Source organism: Tachysurus fulvidraco, chromosome 4 (genome assembly GCF_022655615.1).
Source record: "Tachysurus fulvidraco isolate hzauxx_2018 chromosome 4, HZAU_PFXX_2.0, whole genome shotgun sequence".
In the NCBI taxonomy this organism is placed as follows: Eukaryota; Metazoa; Chordata; class Actinopteri; order Siluriformes; family Bagridae; genus Tachysurus; species Tachysurus fulvidraco.
In genome coordinates this window covers 4256228-4275158 of record NC_062521.1, presented here as the reverse complement: position 1 = coordinate 4275158, position 18931 = coordinate 4256228, and the positions used below count along the sequence as shown (strand labels likewise).

The following is an 18931-nucleotide window of genomic DNA, read 5'->3' as shown; positions in this document are numbered from 1 at the left end:
TTGGAGAGATCCATAAGCGTGTCACGAAAAAAAACAAAACAAAGGCTGCCAGCATCATGTGCCATCCCTGATCACATGATGCTGTTCTGGCAAAGAAGGCTGGCTCGGCTCCAAAACGGGACATATGACTGGGAGAGTGCCTCATATTTACTGAAATGACTAATTAAAAACATATATTCTAATTGCTTCCTTGTTCATAAGCAAATACGTCTGTTGCTGTTCTGTATCAAGGTCATGAATTTGAGGATGTCGTTTGTGCTGGTACGCTGCGCAAACGGGTGTGCGGTTCTGCTCCAATTCACGAGGCACAGAAGAGCGGCCATGGAGCTTTCAAGAAGTTGTCATGGTAATTGCACTAAGCTCCATCCTGAAAGACTACAACCTCCACTATGGGAACCCTGATGGATAAAGGTTTGTAAAGTTTAAAATAAAACATAATAATAATAATAATAATAATAATAATAATAATAATAATAATAATAATAATAATAAAAAAATATTATAATTAATAATTTGTTTTTTTATAAATAAATAGACCGACCGACAGACAGACAGACAGACAGACAGACAGACAGACAGACATAGATAGATAGCTAGATAGATAGCTAGATAGATAGCTAGATAGATAGCTAGATAGATAGCTAGATAGATAGATAGATAGATAGATAGATAGATAGATTTACACAGATAGATTGACACAGATAGATAGACCAACAGACAGACAGACAGACAGACAGACAGATAGATAGATAGATAGATAGATAGTCTATCTATCTATCTATCTATCTATCTATCTATCTATCTATCTATCTATCTATCTATCTATCTATCTATCTATCTATCTATCTATCTAACAGACTGATAGATAGATAGATCGATAGATGGATTGACAGATAGACAGACAGGTAGATAGATAGATAGATAGATAGATAGATAGATAGATAGATAGATAGATAGATAGATAGATAGATAGATAGATAGATAGATAGATAGATAGATAGAATTCAGAAAGCATTATTCTTTCTATTTTTAACTGTTGCATAATCATAACAAATAAAGAAAAAATGTGATTTAAAGAGAATTACAGCTGTTTGTAAAGAAACAGCTGATGTACATACTGTATAGGCAAAAAGTGTGACTTTTTAGCAAAAAAAAGTGCTTTGCTTGGGGGAGTTTACTCTAGTCATCTCAGTCATCTCACATAGACTCAGACACTGATTCAGGCTCTGCCTCTTATTTGCTAAGACTGATGGGAACCTCATCAGATTCTGCTGGTAGTCCAGCATCAGCAACATGAAGACCGGAGTGTATTCCAGGAGGACGGCACAGTAGCCGCAATGAATTCATCACAGACTTGTTATAGATGCCTTGATCTAACTAAAGCAGGATCCTCCACACTACATGTCTAAATCACAGTTCAGTTTGTAGTTCATTTAACCAAGCATGGTACAATTGGGTAACAATTAGATGATGGTTTTCTACACGACCCACAAACCACTAGTGCTCAAACTTTGATGCTAATCACACCATCATCATCACCATCAACATAGCCAAGCAGAGTCTCTAACATATATCTGACATATAAAGGCTTCTTCTACTTCTTCTTCTTCTTCATACCTGCATTGCATCCTGAAACTTTGAATCCAATGCTTTCTGTCATCACTACGTTAACGTCTGATTCCTGACTAATATAAAAATGGTAAGAAAAAATGGTGCTCTTCTGTTTTTGGGACTAAAACCAGACTGTTATCATATATAACGCTTAAGGTTGATTTTCTGCACTAAAACCTACTTACACAACAGTAAGGTGTAAGAATGAGACTCGCCATATAACAGGAGCTCACAAACAGAATATGGAGAATGATTAGCTAAAACACGCCGCCTGGTGGCCACAGACAGCACAGGACTTATTTGATTTATATATTTATTTTTTTTAGACAACACACTAGAGGAAATTGATGAGATGGAGTTGGACGGAAAAGTGGAAAAGTGGAGGTCTGACAGAGATAGTGATTTTTTCCTACCATAACCAACCGACTTTCTTATTTAATTGATCCTCGGGGAACCGGCGCGATTTCTCCAAGAGCCGCGCGCCTTTAATTGGCTCTCGAGCTCAACTCAGGCAAACAATTAAATCACCGAAAGCTCGCGCGCGGACAGCAATTATTTTTTTTTTTTACTTACACACACACATAGACACACACATATACATACACACACAGACACATACACACACTCACTCATATAAACACACACACACACACACACACGAAGCAGCTAACTAAAGTGAAAAAGACGGTCCGTGACGGTTTTCCCACTTCAGCAACCTGTTCCGAAAAAAAAAAAAAATAAATAGAAGACGTTTCTGGCGCCCGCCTCCTTCCTCGCGCACTCACTCACTCCGTCTGCCCGCGCGCGCACACACACACACGCACGATCGCACACACACACACACTCACTCTGTAGCCAACGGAGCGGTAACGCAGTCGCTCCTTCAAGACTCGCAGAGAATCTTAATGTCCAGCGAGTCGCGTAAATAACGCCGAAGACCAGCGCGAGCCCGAAAACAATCCGTCTTCGTCTACAGTATCATCACCACTGCGGGGAAAAGAAGAAGAAAACTCATCACGGAGTCGCTGTGATGTGGATGTGACATGCTGGGTGTGTCGTATGAACATCATAATAAGAATAACCGGGGAAAAAACACAAAAAAACTTTGCGGAAAGAAATGTCTCGGAATCCGGTGTTGCTTTGTTTTTGTGCGCACGAGCGCGTGCCAAGGAGCGTGTTGACATCAGCGCGCGCTGGACTGCGCACCGACCCGGAGATCTGAGTTCCTCTTCACTGCTTGCTTTTGCTGTTGAAAGTGGATTTATTTATCTATTTATTTATATCTATTTTTTATTTTCTTCGCGTCGCTTTATTTAAATCGACTTTTGTACGTTGACTAAACTGGAAGCGTCGCTCGGAGCTCCCACACCGGAAAAAGGTTTGTTTTAATTTACTAATATTTACGATTCAAGTTCGAAAACTGTCACAGAAATGGACTTTTTTGTTCCTCGTGCACACCGAACAGCTCACGAGCGCAAAGAACAAAATAACCCGATAAGTAAAATATCTTTATTTGTATACAGACCTATTACAAACCTGTTATTTCCGTTACACGTAGAAATGTTCAGGAAACCGATACCGGTGGCAACGGGACGCGCGGTGGAAGCCGTCTGAGTGGCAGACAGGTCCTGGGGAAAAGCATGGCGCGCGCGCGGTGCTGTAATCGCTCATAGTCGAAGTTTACAACGTTGCCTTTAATGCACGTATTATTTATAATCTTTCTTACAAAAAAAAGTAATAATAATAATGACTGTCAATTTGGACATTTTTTTAATCACCTCCCACGCGCCAACTTTGACATCCCTGCTTTCCTCATTGCACGAACCCCTCGTGCCATTTTATTAAATAATAAGCTTTTTTTTTTTTTTTTTTTTTTTTTTTTTTTTAATAGACAATGCATTCACAGGTTACTAACAGCTTCTGTAATCTTTTCGATAATCCGTGCATTCGAATGTGAGCACGCCCTTAAACTCTGCGGATAAAACTCAGGGGCTCTGCTGTATGTGTCCGCGCGCGCGCGCGCGTCTCTCTCTCTCTCTCTCTCTCTCTCTCTCTCTCTCTCTCTCTCTCTCTCTCTCACTCTTGTGTGCTTGTGGCTTCTCCTGCAGGTAATGAAGCATCGCAGCTGAACATGGAGCTTTTCTGGATTTTATTATTCGCCGTCCTGCAGCGCTACGCACGAGCACAAGGGGTTTACGGTAAGAACTTTTTGTCTGCGTAGTGCACGCGCGTAAAACGCACAAGGGAACGCTATAGGAATGGATGTTATAACGCGACATAGCCTAGAGGAAGTGATTTGAATCACGGCGATCCTGCTTCAGGAGGGTTTCTAACAGTCAGGTACAGCGCGTGCAGATTGTTTTTGCACGCATCTTAATCATGCAACAAGGTGTTACATCATACAGTTTACAATAAACTTGGGACTGATCTGGGAATAAGAAGATAAGTGAACCGGAACTGGTCCAAAGCGCACACCGGTGTAATTGTTTAATTAACCACTTAATCCAGCCGACCAATGGGAGAAAGTTTTCAATCAGTGCAGTTTGGAGAGAGAATCTGAGCCAAGTTGTGCGCGTGCATGCAGAGGGATTGGATTTACACACACTGTAAATGGTGCGAAACTTTGGCCTTTACTTTTGCAATGAGTCTTTACTTTGCATCTTTCAGTTAAATGCACCTTTTTTAATTTAAGAAAGCTTGAAGTTACCTGTAGGTTTACGTCACCCTGTACACCTGAGGGTTTCCCCCCAGTCTTAAGACTGAAACAGAACCATGTCTGTGTTTAGAAGTAGAAGAGGTTTTCCAAGCAGGAACATGGTTAAACCTTTTGATGTTAAAAGACCAGATATTCTTGATTTATTTTTATTCATCGTAAAAATCTGAATCCGAGAGAGATCAAGACGAATAATCCGGCATCACCTGTAGCTTATTTCAGATACGTACTATTTACCCAAACCTCTCCAAACAGTGTGATTAGCAAAAGACACTTAAAAAAAAAAAGAAGCTGTTAAAATTAGCAGCTGAACATATAGCAAGACTCGGAGTATAACGTACACGATGTCTGTCATTGAGTCGTCGAGTTTTTAGGATGTTGTAGATTATGGAGCTAAACTTTGGACACCGACCGCAATTAGCTAAGGAGCGTGTGCAGTGTCGAGCGCTGCTTAGCTAACATATCTTAAGTTGTTGTTTTTCTTGTTGTGGTCAGAAATGCGGTCAGTGTCTGACAGCTAGTGTGTACGATAAAGATATGAACACGCTCGGAGTGGAAGTTATAACACGGATGAAATTGACCGAATCAGGGTTCGGTCCTCATCAGTGACGTACAGTAAGCGTGCGATCAGTCATCCCGACTAAATATCATGACGTCGATCATCAAAGCACAACGTTTGTGAACTGAGATGAAATGAAGTGATCTGGGATTCAGGTGACTCTGATCCGTCGAGCGTATTCTGAAAGCGTGTGCCGTTTTAATTCGATTCCGTGAAGGAGCTTTGATGAAGGATGTGCAGGCATTAAATTGACCGTTTTCTATTGTTCTATGAACCTTCGAAGAGGATGGACGGCGTTTACGGCCGTTCCGTTCGCAGCTCGGCTTAATAAAGTGCTGCTAGGCTTGCCCCTTAATTTGCTTCTTAATTAATCAAGTAATTGGCCTCTAATGAGCCTAGTGGGCATTACTGCTCCCAAATGGATAGGTCATGCATCCATCAGCCTGGGGGACAAACTCCATGTCCTTGTCTGAGAGAGAGAGGGAGGGAGGGAGAAGGGAAAGAAAGCGAGGCTGTATCGTGTCTCTGATCTGATATGCGGGGGGGGGGGGGCTTTCTGGCATTGATTCAGATCAATGAAAGGCTCTTTTGCCTGATCACCTTTATCCTTCTATTCCGGTGTCTTCCACGATAACTCGGGCCCCGTCCATCCGCGGCTGACTCACTGAATGGTCTGATGATAGAAATCATATTCTGTGGCCTTCAGTGTCAGCGGTTGAATAGTGATAGGGGATTTTGGACTGACAGTTAAACAGTGATGTTAAACAGCGCTCTCTTCCACCACCACCATCATCATCATCATCATCATCATCATCATCACATGAAGTGAGGAATATCTTTTGAGTGCTCCGGTACAACCAGGAGAAAATCAAAGGCAAAGATGGTTTTATTTATTCCTTTAAAACAAAATTAGCCAATATTCAGCAGCACTGTGGAGGAACAGTATAGCTGTAGGGTATGGGGTTTCGATCCAGAGATCTGGTCTCCTGTCTGTGTGTGTGTGTGTGTGTGTGTGTGTGTGTGTGTGTGTATGTGTTTCTTCTGCTTTTTACCTATCTGACAAAAACTCATCATTGCATTTTGGAAGTTTCCTGTAAGGAAGTTCAGAAAGGAAATGAGGAAAGTAAGGAAGTAAGAAACCTCATGTTCACCTAATGAGACGTTCTTGCTGGAGAAGCAGTCGCCTTTAAGAGACTTCGGTCAGTTGAAAGCGACTTAGAAGTAAGAATGACGCATGTCTGACATTTATTAGGCATTTAGTTAAGAAAAATGATTATGGGACTGGTGGAGCTTCTCACTCCTTGGTTGTTTGAGAGCTTTTTTACAAACCTTCTTAAAGATGGCAGATGTTTGTTGATTTCCAGGTCCCAGGCTGTAGAATGCAGGATCCAGGAAGTCACCGAGGGCCCAAATTGCACTCTGAGTCCAAAGTGTGCGTACGTTCTTAGCATGACATCATCCACGAATTAAAAAAAAAAAAAAAAAAAAACGAAAACCACGGTATATTTATTATATCCATCCTTTTATAAAACTCGACTGTCTTTCTATTCCTCGCTTGTTCCCGGTCTCCCTTGTGGTCTCTTTTCTTCCCGAACCGTCATCGCGCTCGAAATCGAATTTCCCCTCGAAAATCTCCGAAGTCATCGAAAGCGTAGGCTTAGACAGAAAGAAAACACCCCAGGACTTAATCAAGGAACGTACTCCCGTGATCAGCGTCTCATATTCCCTCGCTTTGTTCTTTTCATGCTACTTTTCATTTTGTAACAGGTGTTTTCTAGCGCTCACGACGTGTGCTTTTAATTTTTGCAGCCGTTACAAGTCAGTTATTTATACAGAGCTTTCAAAATGGAACGGATTCTTACTTCTCTTTCATCGCCAACCCACGTTTTATTCGCTGGCTTAGTCTGATGGCTTCTTAATAGAGCTTAATATCTACCTAGAGTTCCACATCTTCTCCACGCATGTCTTGTGGGTTTCGACTAGGTCCTCGAGAGTCCTGTTACCTCCAAAAAAAACCCAAATAACATACTTCTAGGTGTACTGGTGACTCTAAATTGCCCCTCAGTGTGACTGTGTGTGTGTGTGTGTGTGTGTGTGTATGTGTGACGTAAAGCGATGAGCACCTATGTGGAGTCTATTCCCGCCTCACACACAGTTTTTCCAGGATCAGCTTGTCAGGATGAAGCAGATCAGGATCTGGATCAGTTGTAGCCTGTAATCTTGGAGCTTCTACCGTAGTTCATTTAACCCCGAGTGGTCCGTATTTAGCTTGGGTTTCTGCGTGTATTTTCTCTCCGTCTAAAAGCACGCTCTCGCTTCCTTTTCAAGGCGGAACAAAAAACCGAGGCGCGCTTTCAAGTCGGTAACCTTTTAAAAGAAGGTTCGCAGGAGAAAGGCCACCGCTGAGGTTTTAGCTAGTGATGAGTGGTTACCAACAAGTGCTGACCTTTTCATTGAACCCTGGTTAAAGCGAATCCTTTCTTGCGCTCAAGACCGGCTGGCATTATGGAATGGAACAGCATTGTGTGTGTGTGTGTGTGTGTGTGTGTGTAGAAGAACAGTTGGCATGCTATGACTAATGCATGAGGATGAGCGAGCCACATAAACTATACACACGTTCCTTTCTCTCCTCATTCTCTCACATTCTCACTCTCACTTACTCATTCTTAATTCCCAGCCGTTCATCTCACGTCCTCATCGCTCGCTTGTTTTCATGTAATTAGTTTTTCCGTGCCAAGCTTCTCTCCTTTACGCTCGCCCTCGTATCTTATCGTCCTTTTTTCCATTCGAATCGCGTCCACGTGCTCTCGCGCTCGCGCTCTACTCTCACGCTGGTGGAAGGACAGCGTGTGCTCACTGTGTTCTCTAGCACAGGTGGGATCTAATATTTTTGGATAGCTTTATAATTGACCAAAACCGTAGGGAAGCACTGCGCTGCTTTCAGCTGTGGACTGACAGAAAGCAGGTTTCCACTACACCAGGCTTCAATTACTCTGGGTAATTTAAAACAGCTAAAAGTTGATGAGCTGGAACACTCTTAGCACTACTGCAGCGCTCTTCTGGATCGTTCCGCTTTGTCGAAAGCTTTGCTCAATAACTCCAGCGTAGATTGGCAGATTAAAATAGAAACTTCTTCACAAAATTCCCGCATCTCGCCATGCCTTGCTTACGAAACGCTTTCTATCGACCCGACATCTCTTAACGGTACAGTTACCATCTAGATCCCCGTGTAGAACTTGACAAAGTACAGACGAAACCGTCCCGAAGTACCAAATAATAATTACGAGTCAGAAGAATGAATTAGATGCATTTAAACATACTCAGGAAAGCTAAACAATCGAGACGTTTGGTCAATCTGCTAAAAAAAAAAAAAAAAATGAAGACACAAGGGACAATTTGTCTCTTCAACTGTTTATGCAGCATTAGCAATGAAAACAGAACTTGGTAGCAAACTAGCCAAACTTTATAGCTATGAATTTGAATGAATGCAAACTCCCTCGCTCTTTCTCTCTCTCTCTCTCTCTCTCTCTCTCTCTCTCACTCACACACACACAATCTGGCAAATTTTACCAAAAAAGTTACAGAAAACTTTAACAAACCTAACTAGCATATTTGCCAACTGAAAGCTAACTTGGGGAAAAAACAATAACAAGTGAAACCAGAACCAGAGACCCGCTTGCTTTGCATGATAACTTATTAAATTAACGAGGACTTGTTCAACTCAAAGTGAAATTGTAAACAGTAATACGTCATTTGGGATACGGCTTCTGTTAGACTTGAAAGTCTCCTCGTTTTTGTCCTACGCTTAGTGTCCATACCATCGACCGTTGAATGGTTACTATGGAAACGGGGTAGGCTTGGGAAGCAGGCATCACCAGCGGCATTCACTAAATTCCAGGTCTTTCGTTACCATGACATAAAGTGGGCGTGTTTCCGGGGGTCTCGGAAAAACGCCCTCTTTCAAAAAAAACAAACAAACAGCATACTACGAAGGACAAAACAGTCATACAGGTAGATTTATTTTAGAAAACAAATAAACAACCAAAAACTATGGTTAGGATTAGATGATCAAATAGGCCACGCCTACTTAATGATGCAATATCTGTTACGCTGCTCTGAAATCTCTGGAAATAAGTGCCTGCCCGTCTCCAGCATCGCGTTTGTATAAACCTAGCATTATTGCGTTACGATCGAATTACTGCACGTGTATAAATCACGACGCCCTTGTTCGGTTTATCTCCCTAAAAGACCTTTCAGTTTTATGAACTCATTTGTTTAACGTCTCGAACGAACGCAATCCAGAACGAGAAATCCGTAAATGAAGACATGCATTAATAGTTATTCTTTATTTAATTAAGGCAATATAATTGAATTCCCTTTCAAAAGAAGAGTACAAGAAGAGTGCGTAGTAGCCGAGACTCCGCAGTGGCTGAGCTGTATTATTAGAACATTGTTGTTTTCCAGCCCTCTTTTTGCTTTTACGGAGTTTTGTACAGTTTTGTACAGGACTCGTTTCAGCGCAGTAAAGTTTGTAGACGGAGACAGGGTCGCTAGTCGGCGAGCCCAAACATGCGAGGTGAGAGACAATAGATATGATATAGTGTGCTTGTGTGTGTGTGTGTGTGTGAAAGAGAGAGAGGTGTTGCTTTCGAATGAGTGTTTTGATGTGTTTCCGCCGCAAGCAGACATTTCTGTTCAGCAGGGAAAAGCACACAGATGTCTTTGAGAACACAAGCCTTGGGTGCTTTCCAAGCTCCTGTGTTGTGTTTTCTGCTTAATAATACCACCGAGAAGAAGAATGCTGTTTATATCATTAAGCATTATTAATACAGGTTAAAGCCATGTTTTCTGACAGGAAATACACTCGGAGGCGTCACATTTTGTCCGTAATTTCCCCCCCTTCTCTACCCCCACCCCCCGACGATCCTCCATTTCTTTTCTGTGTTGCTTTCTTGCTGCTCGACTCCGTATCAACACAACCTGTTCCAAAGCTGTCTGCATTATTAATGCTTTCCTGTCACTTTTTGACTAGAACTGGGGCACGGTTGTAGACCAGACGTAGGAAGGCGCTTGAGCGTCGGTTCAGATTTAATTTTCATCACGGTCGAGAGAAGTGTGTGAGAAAACAGTCACAGCTTTAACTTGTGAGCAAAAAAATTCCCAGCGCTCGCAAACTTGTTCACATGGATAAACATGGGCGTAATGTTAAACTACACAGAGACACATCTGAGTGTCATGTGCACAAGAGTAGAAGCTAAGATCAAACTGCTAAATGATTCACTTAGTGGAAGAGGTATATGTGTGTTAGCTTGGGAAACGTTCCTCTTGGACGTTCCTCTTGGAAACCTCAGCCGTACAAACGCCGTAGAGGTTCCCCATAACACCATAGTTTAGTCATAAAGCAATATTTTAAAACAGTTTTCTCCATTTCACTTTTAAAATGCTAGAATGGGTGCTCGAGATTAAAGCTAAATAAAAATATTTCATGGTCAGAACTGAACTTAATAGAAAATGATTTTCTGAGAATTTCACACATGAACGGCGTTCCCAGGCCAACACACACACACACACACACACACACACACACACACACACACACACACACACACACACAGTATGTGGTGAGAACTAGAGTACTAACTTACATTTACACATACAGTGACTCACAGTAACAAAACGACCAGTGGGCGTGTCCAAATTTCCCTCCAGAAGGGTTCATTTAAGCTGCTAATTACATCACCCACTGATAAATATTGTTCCCATGGCAACAAGTACTAGAAATCTTGTAGATTGTGACTCGCAGTAACAAAACGACCAGTGGGCGTGTCCAAATTTCCCTCCATAACGGTTGATTTAAGCTGCTAATTACATCACTCACTGATAATGTTCCCATGGCAACCAGTACTAGAAATCTTGTAGATTGTGACTCGCAGTAACAAAACGACCAGTGGGCGTGTCCAAATTTCCCTCCATAACGGTTGATTTAAGCTGCTAATTACATCACTCACTGATAAATAATGTTCCCATGGCAACCGGTACTAGAAATCTTGTAGATTGTGACTCGCAGTAACAAAACGACCAGTGGGCGTGTCCAAATTTCCCTCCAGAGCGGTTCATTTAAGCTACTAATTACATCACTCACTGATAAATATTGTTCCCATGGCAACCGGTACTAGAAATCTTGTAGATTTCTTCAAAGAAATTTGAATAGAAGACAAAGGCAACAAATCCTGAAGATGTTCTTAATACAGAGCTGTCATGCAGGTAAACGTCACGATCTGGCTAGTTTAGCTCGATCAGCTAGCAGATGGCTTACTGGACATGTTTGGGATCTGATCCGAAAAATCTAAATCTCGGGTTTTGGCTCACATAATCCGAGGGTAGACGAGGATGCTCATCAGTCTTCGCCGTCTCGGTCATTGCTGCGAAGTATTTGCTGTCTAAAGTGTCGAACGTCTTCAGGAAGCTGCTCCGTGTTGATTGGGTTTTGAAAACGAGTTCACTTTTGCACATGCCGTGTTGTTTAATTGGCTTACAGACTTCCAAGGTTAAAGTAGTCAAAAACTCAACTACTACGAAAACAGCCCATATACTAAAGATCTTGGATTCGGTTTACTTTTGACCTGGATATCGGTGAGAAACGGGCACGGTGTTGGGCGAAGAAAAGAAACACAGCAGGAAACTGGGGCAGTCGTCCTGCACGTTCTCACAGTGTAGCGTCTAGAAAGTGAGCCAGGTCAAGACAATCACTCTCTTGTGGTGGAAAAAAAAAAAGAATTGCTGGAGAAATACAGTGTGTTTATAAAGGATAGTTTTACATAAGACACTCTGGCTGCTTTTACAACAGAAATGTTAGTGAGAGACCGTACTATGAATGACGAGTAACATCAGGACAGTGTTGTGTCCTGAGGATTGATCCTTGTATTAAAAGATATTTATTTTATCACCAGTTTAACCTTTTGTCTGTGTTTTTGACTGTAATTTCCATTGTACTTTTACAAGTGTTATGGAAGAAGCTTTTATTTTGTTACATATACGTTACAGCACAGTAAACTTACAGTATTTCTTCGCATACCCCAACTTTGGTCAGCCATGATACAGCACCCCTGGAGCAGGGAAGGTTAAGGGCCTTGCTCAAAGCCCCAACAGTGGCAGCTTGGCAGTGCTGGGGCTTGAACCCTGATCCTTCAATCAACAACCCAGTGCCTTAATTGCTTGAACCACCACTATAGCTCTATTTTTTATTTCAAGGGGAGTTTAATGAAGGTGGACTTCCCTGAACCTGTGAATATCTCTTCACCGATGCATCCGCATGAGGTTTCCTGTCCTGAAGCACGCATCTAATCTCAACCAGAAGAACCGCGAACAATATTTCTATTTGTATTCGTTTCTCAGATAATGAAATTTGTATGCACCTTATTCCGACCGCCTGCCTCTGACATTGCTATTACGTTGTACGCACACACGCCACGGTGAGTTTTAGACGTTTTAAACGAATGTACGACGCGCACGGCAGGCATCTTGCGTAAATATAAAAAAAAAAAACGGTGGTGGAACCAAATGTATATTTAGAAAGTAAGAGATGAGACATCGTGTAGTTTCCATGTCTTCCATTGTCACCGTGATATACATACCATCTGGTTTTAGTAGAAAAAAAAAAAAGGGATTAAAAAAAGGGGTAAATAGTGCGCGTACTGAGTGATGTTTGTCACTGACAGCCAGCACGGCGGCATGGAAACGTTTCTTCACCACGACGGAAGCCTTTGATGCATATTTCACTGCATATCGATTTATCACCCGTATCATATTCTCTCTGAAATCTGATGAGCGATTACACTCGAACCAGGCTCATTGTCGTGTATCCCTGCTGAGATTCGGCAAAATAACAGAGGGACAATTTGACATATTTGTACATCTTGCCTTCAATTACTCTCTTTTAAAATTTTGGATTCTCTACTATAATCGTGCGCGAGCTTTATATCCGACTGGATGCACGCGCACAATTCCTGAGTGCCCTTCTTCTTGGTTATTTTCTCGGGAATAGCCGTGCGCGAGCAGCCTGTTTAGATTCCTTGATTGCTTTGGAAGTGCCGCACAAGATCAGGGGTTTCAGTACCCCTTTTGATTGCGCCGACGTTTATGTAATTGGATGCTTTCCTGCCATTTATTGTAAAAGCTGCCTTTTGCTTTTCATGCCTCCCACACGCTGCTGAGTCAGACGAACTCTCCGTTTACACTCCAGCGCCTCATCTTGCACACATCTGAGCGTGGCTAGGCGAAAAAAAACCTCCCCTTGAGTAATGAATAATGACTAATACCGTACGTTTAGGTGCGGGGGGAAAAAAAATCGGACTCGATTAGAATCGTAACAAAGGAAAAAATGAACGAGAAGCAGAAGTATCGAGCTTCCGGCTGCATTAAGGATGTGAATTCTGTCTTTACAGTCTGGATTCTCAATGGACTCAAAAATGGGATCAAATTTGAGAAAAAATATCACGTAAAAAATATTACGTAAAAAAATCGGTTGTGTAACTAACTGCGTTAAATACGTTTCTTAATGATTGTTAATGATTTCTCAGATCAGGCGTTTGATTTAATAAACGGCTTTAAAATACACACGCAAATCATCGCCTCAGCAAAGAAATCAGGTTTTTTTTTTTCAAACTATACATTTTCCCTCGAATCCCACTGACCACTTTATCCATTTTGTTCCACACATTTTCGCTTCAGTAGGTATTAGAAACATCTTTTAACAGAAAGCCCCTTCAACCACCTCAGGATACCTGAATCATATTTTCCGAACAATCCGTGGCGCACGAGGTCCAGGACCTCCGTCGCTTGGTATCGATTTGTACTTCACTATCAGGGTCAGCCTTGTGTTATGCAATCTAAACCATATCCTCGACTGGAAGAGGCTTAAAATGATGACAAATTCTGAATCTTTCTATATAGTTGGACGTAAGGTAGAAGTCAGGGAGTCGGTCAGGACGTTTCCTGAACCGACCAGAAATGGAAGTGTCTGTAATTTGCAATATTTATACACAAAGTGTTTAAAGCAGCACTGCTTGTGCTACATCTTGACACCATTTTGGAACAACTTTCCGGGAGAATTCGGCATGTTTTGCAAAATCTGTGCGGAATTTGATACAGCGCAGTGAAAGCCTGAACAACGGGAACGAATAGAGAGTTTAATTTCCTGTTTCTGTGCCCACATTAGACAGAGATGTCTGAGACTCGCTTGCCCTTTCAGTGGCTCTTATTTTTCCTCTCACATTCAGATTGCTATTATTGGTCATTGTTCAGTTTTGTGTTAAAGACTCATATAGAGACAGATAGAGGCTAGTGAACGTGTGTGAGGAATAAAACACTCAAGGTCTGCGGTTATAGGAGTCCAGCAATACCTCTTTCAGCATAGTGGTGTACAGTAGCAACATGTTGTACCTTTACATTTAAGAGCAAGGTAACAGGCGACATAGCTCTGTTCTCACGTCCTTATGACACGTCCATACCGTATGGACCGATGCAACGACGATAAACCTCCACTTAAGTGACGGGGAGATTAAAATGAGAAGAGCACTATCGATCCGGCACTTATCTCGCGACTAGCCGAGCATTGGCAATTTCTGAACCTGCTGTTTAATGATTATGTGACAAAGGAACAGAATTTTGTAAGGAAAAACGTGCTAGTAAGTAAACAGAAACCTTTAGCGAAGGATCGATCGATACAGACGTGGTATTCTATACGTTTGGTAAACTTACACAGGTTTTTGTTTTTAAACAGTGCATTTTTAACACGTAGACGTCCCAGTCTGTTGTGTTGTCCTGCGTCTGAATCGTATCATGCGTATTGTTTACACAGGCTTAAGTTTTGTGCCCTCTGTAGTGTGCATGTATAGTGGAATAGCTTAGCCTAGCCTAGCTTAGCCTCGCGGGGAAATCGTTTCTTTCTTTTCTGTCCAAGCTGAACAGCAAAGCGTGTAAAATCATGGACTGATTTTCTGTTACTGTGTCATCGCCTGACACGACCTGATCCTGACTGAGTTCTGTTTAAATCTCCAGTCTAGACCAGAAGTATGTAATCTGCCTTGTCACGCGTTACATAGAATAGGATAGAATGCGGGCATAGAAGCCTTTTTTATCGCCACATATACATTACAGCACAATGGAATACTTTTCTTCACATACTCCAACTGAGGAGGTTGGGGTCAGAGTGCAGGGGCTGCTGTGATGATGTGCCGCTGGAGCAGGAAGGGTTGAGGGCCTTGCTCAAGGGCCCAGCAGTGGCAGCTTGGCTGTGCTGGGCTTTGAACCCCGATCCTCCGATCAACAACCCAGAGCCTTAACCAGTTGAGCCACCACTGCCCCCCCCCCACCTGCCCCACCACTGCCACCCCACTGATGGTCCTGTCGATATTTTATCGTACACCGTATTTTGTGAGGTGTGTAAGAAGGGTAAATTCCGTTCCGCTCAACAGCTGGACTAGACGTTTTCTCTCGAGCTGGCACGAGGCTCTCAACTTCACAGTAGGCCCAGCGCTAGGGTAAAAGCCCCGTTTAACTTCTGCAGAGCAGCTTAGTAGGACCTCGGCTCCCATCTGTAATTTATCAAACGGGGACGTCAGACAAGCTGTGGAAAATTCCTGAAATTGCAGATTGTATCCTGCATTTATCTGCCCTTTTTGTCTGTGCGTGGGAGGGTTAATGCGCGTGTGGATACACACTGTGCAGGTGTTTCTGTTTTATGTCTGAAGGGTGTTTATTCTCTCTCTCTCTCTCTCTCTCTCTCTCGCTCGTTTTTTCCCCCTTCTCTTTCCTCCTCCAAGAAGTCTATACAAACACCATCCTCTAGTCATTTATCAGTAAGCCCTGCCTATTGATTAGGCTTTGTTTGTTGTAATTTATGCTTGATGAATGCTGCTGCTGGGTGTGTGTGTGTGTGTGTGTGTGTGTGTGTGTGTGTGTGTTAAAACGTATTAAAATTGGTCTTAAAGCATTGGTCAGAGCTGTGGTGACTTTAAAACACAATCCTGGTGACACTGTGCAAATAAGGACCACCAGTTCATCACAGTCCAACACACATACTGTACACGCACACATCTAGGGGTAATTTAGAGTCACTAATCCATCTACCAGTAGGTGGAAACTGAAGTACTTGGAAAAAACCCCCCACATAGACAAAGAGTTCATCTGAAGCTCCACGGAGACAGTAACCCGAGCTCAGGATCGAAACAGGGACAACGCTACCCGCTACGCCACCACGCCGTCCCTCCGCCCCAACTCCAGCTCCTGTTACAGATACCTCACTGTCGTCTCCAGAACTGATCTAAAGTAAGCATCATACGGCGGTTCTCCGTATCTGGAAGAGATTTGTTAGGAAATAGATCAAGTCAGCATTTTGAGGTTTTTATTTATTTATTTATTTTTTTTTTTAAGAAAGTGACTTTAACAGTTAGGCAGATAGAAATTGTACCAGCTTCAGTTGCGTCCTGCTTCATGAAGCTTTCGGACCTTCTAAGTGAAGAGCGCAACCCTGTGTGGATGCTGAACCTGGATGCAAAATAATAAACGAATCGCTAACCATAAACTCATGATGTTAGGCGTCTCCGTTAACGTTGGATTCTTGCGCCTGAAATGGGTCCAAATCAGTTAACTGCCTCGACAGGGTTCCATTGAATTTATTACTAATTCAGTTACTAAAAAGGGGGGCACGGTGGCTTAGTGGTTAGCACGTTCGCCTCACACCTCCAGGGTTGGGGTTCGATTCCTGCCTCCGCCTTGTGTGTGTGGAGTTTGCATGTTCTCCCCGTGCCTCGGGGGTTTCCTCCGTGTACTCCGGTTTCCTCCCCCGGTCCAAAGACATGCATGGTAGGTTGATTGGCATCTCTGGAAAATTGTCCGTAGTGTGTGAGTGTGTGAGTGAGTGAGAGTGTGTGTGCCCTGCGATGGGTTGGCACTCCGTCCAGGGTGTATCCTGCCTCGATGCCCGATGACGCCTGATATAGGCACAGGCTCACCGTGACCCGAGGTAGTTCGGATAAGCGGTAGAAAATTAATGAATGAATTACTAAATCATTGACTAGCATTGGAATGCAAGTCACACCATTTTAACGCCCGCTAACCTACATGGCGTCTCAGCCGTTTTCTTTTTTAGTCACGTGTCTGCATATTGTGAATCAGTTCTGATATTCATCGGTCTCTATCGGTCGTGATCTGTTTCTCTCCGAACTACTCACTGTGATTTAGCTGCAGTTAAACTGGTTAACACTCAGACCTGCCATCTGGGACCCACACACACACACACACACACACACACACACACACACACACTGATCACTAATTAAGTCAGAGACAGCAGTGAGCAAGCTGAGAGCTGATCTGAGAGCTTGTGCATGATAAGAAGGACTAGACACCCAGCTCGTCTAAAAGCGTGCTTATAAATCCAGACATGTGCTAGATCCGTGAATCCTGTTGGATCGACGCAAAATGAAAAAGGTGATGTAATAGAAACGGATCGTGTCGTCTTCTAGATATCGCGACAATTTAAGGTTGCGTAGCGATTAAATCGCGCAAGCCTGACTTCAACATCAACTAATAAAAATTAAAAAAATGGATGAAATTTGAAAATTTCTTTTTTCCATTTCTTTTTCTTCTATTAAACAGAAATCTAACTGCACTCTCAAGACAAATCCCACCTCCCACCCCAACCAACCCCTCCAAAAAAATCTCAACAAAAACACAACAAATATTCCAATATCAAACACGTTTCACATGTTTCCATTAAGTCAGCTTCGGAGTAAACCACAGTCATTGCTGAGGAACTCATTTGTGACCAACGGCAAGATTTCCTTGTGGATGTCCAGGAGATGCCTCATACAGCATGGAACGATAGTGTACGGTCAAGAACCCTAGTAGAAAATCCCAGGTAGAAGGACAAAGAATGAGAAACCAACGAAATAAGTAAGAAGCAACTCTCCGTCGGTCCGAGGTGACTTTTTTTATTACTGGTCATCCGCACGGTTTTAAGCCCTCGTGCCTGCGGTTCAGAGCCTTTGGGTTGAAAACCGAACCCCTCGTAAGCTCCAGGTAATTGCAGTTCTGCTCCATAGAGCCTCTCTTTCCCCCCCTCCAATTTTAATAATGCACTTTGCATCCGATCAGGGGACTTGTTCTCTCGTTCTCGCTTTCCTCTTTATTGCCTTTCCATCTCTCACAGTATCTCGCTGTCTCGCTTCTCTCTCTCTCTCTCTCTCTCTCTCTCTCTCTCTCTCTCTCTCTCTCTCTCTCTCTTTCTCTTCACCTCCCACTTCTGACTTCTTAATTAGTCTGGCGTCCTGCTCTAGGCCTTGGCCCAGTTTCTTCAGACTCTTGGAAACTTTTGGGACTCGGTGTAAACAGAGAACACACACAAACACACAACAGCCGCATTTGTTAGTTTGATCTCATCGCCGCTGACGACTGTCGAAAGCAAGCCCTGTCTTTTATAACCCATCGTTAATCCGGGCTTTACACTGTTCTGTTTGTGGCACATCGTTCAATCATTTGGTCGCGAATTGAGACCAGGGCTCTCAGGACGCATAACGCGCCGCGCTCTCGGGTCGGTCACGTTGCCGTCGCGACAACGTTTTGTCTTTATCAGGATTACGTAAAGAACTGAATATGCTATAAGTACCATAGCTGGAGTTGGAAAATGTCTTGTGCCAAAGATTTTATTTTGGCTTTCAGGTAATCAGTCAACCAGCGTGGACCGTTTCATATATATATATATATATATATATATATATATATATATATATATATATATATAAGTATACTAAAGGGTTCATGCAAATCGATTACAGTCTTGAGCTCATCCTCTGACAGGGCTGCTTTAATTTCAGGGTCATTTCCCGCCACAGGAACTTCCAGTCACTGAGAAGATCGCATTACGTTCCTAACCCAAAGGGTCCAGTAAACCATGTGACACTATAAAATCATTTAAGGATGGCAGCTATTGGTCACATCAAATTCTTCTAATTACTCTTTATTCGTGATTGGTTCATTTTTGTAGC

General features: G+C 42.7%; 1 protein-coding gene across 1 annotated transcript in view; it reads left to right on the top strand.

The window, feature by feature from the left end:
- Positions 1-2424: 2424 nt before the first annotated feature.
- LOC113655380 (MAM domain-containing glycosylphosphatidylinositol anchor protein 1) overlaps positions 2425-18931 on the top strand; it is a 196227-nt gene continuing 179720 nt past the window's right edge. Inside the window, exons 1-2 of the mRNA XM_027165890.2 lie at positions 2425-2989; positions 3720-3809. Coding sequence (XP_027021691.1) covers positions 3743-3809 — 67 coding nt within the window. The 5' untranslated portion in view covers positions 2425-2989; positions 3720-3742. The remainder of the gene's footprint in view (positions 2990-3719; positions 3810-18931) is intronic.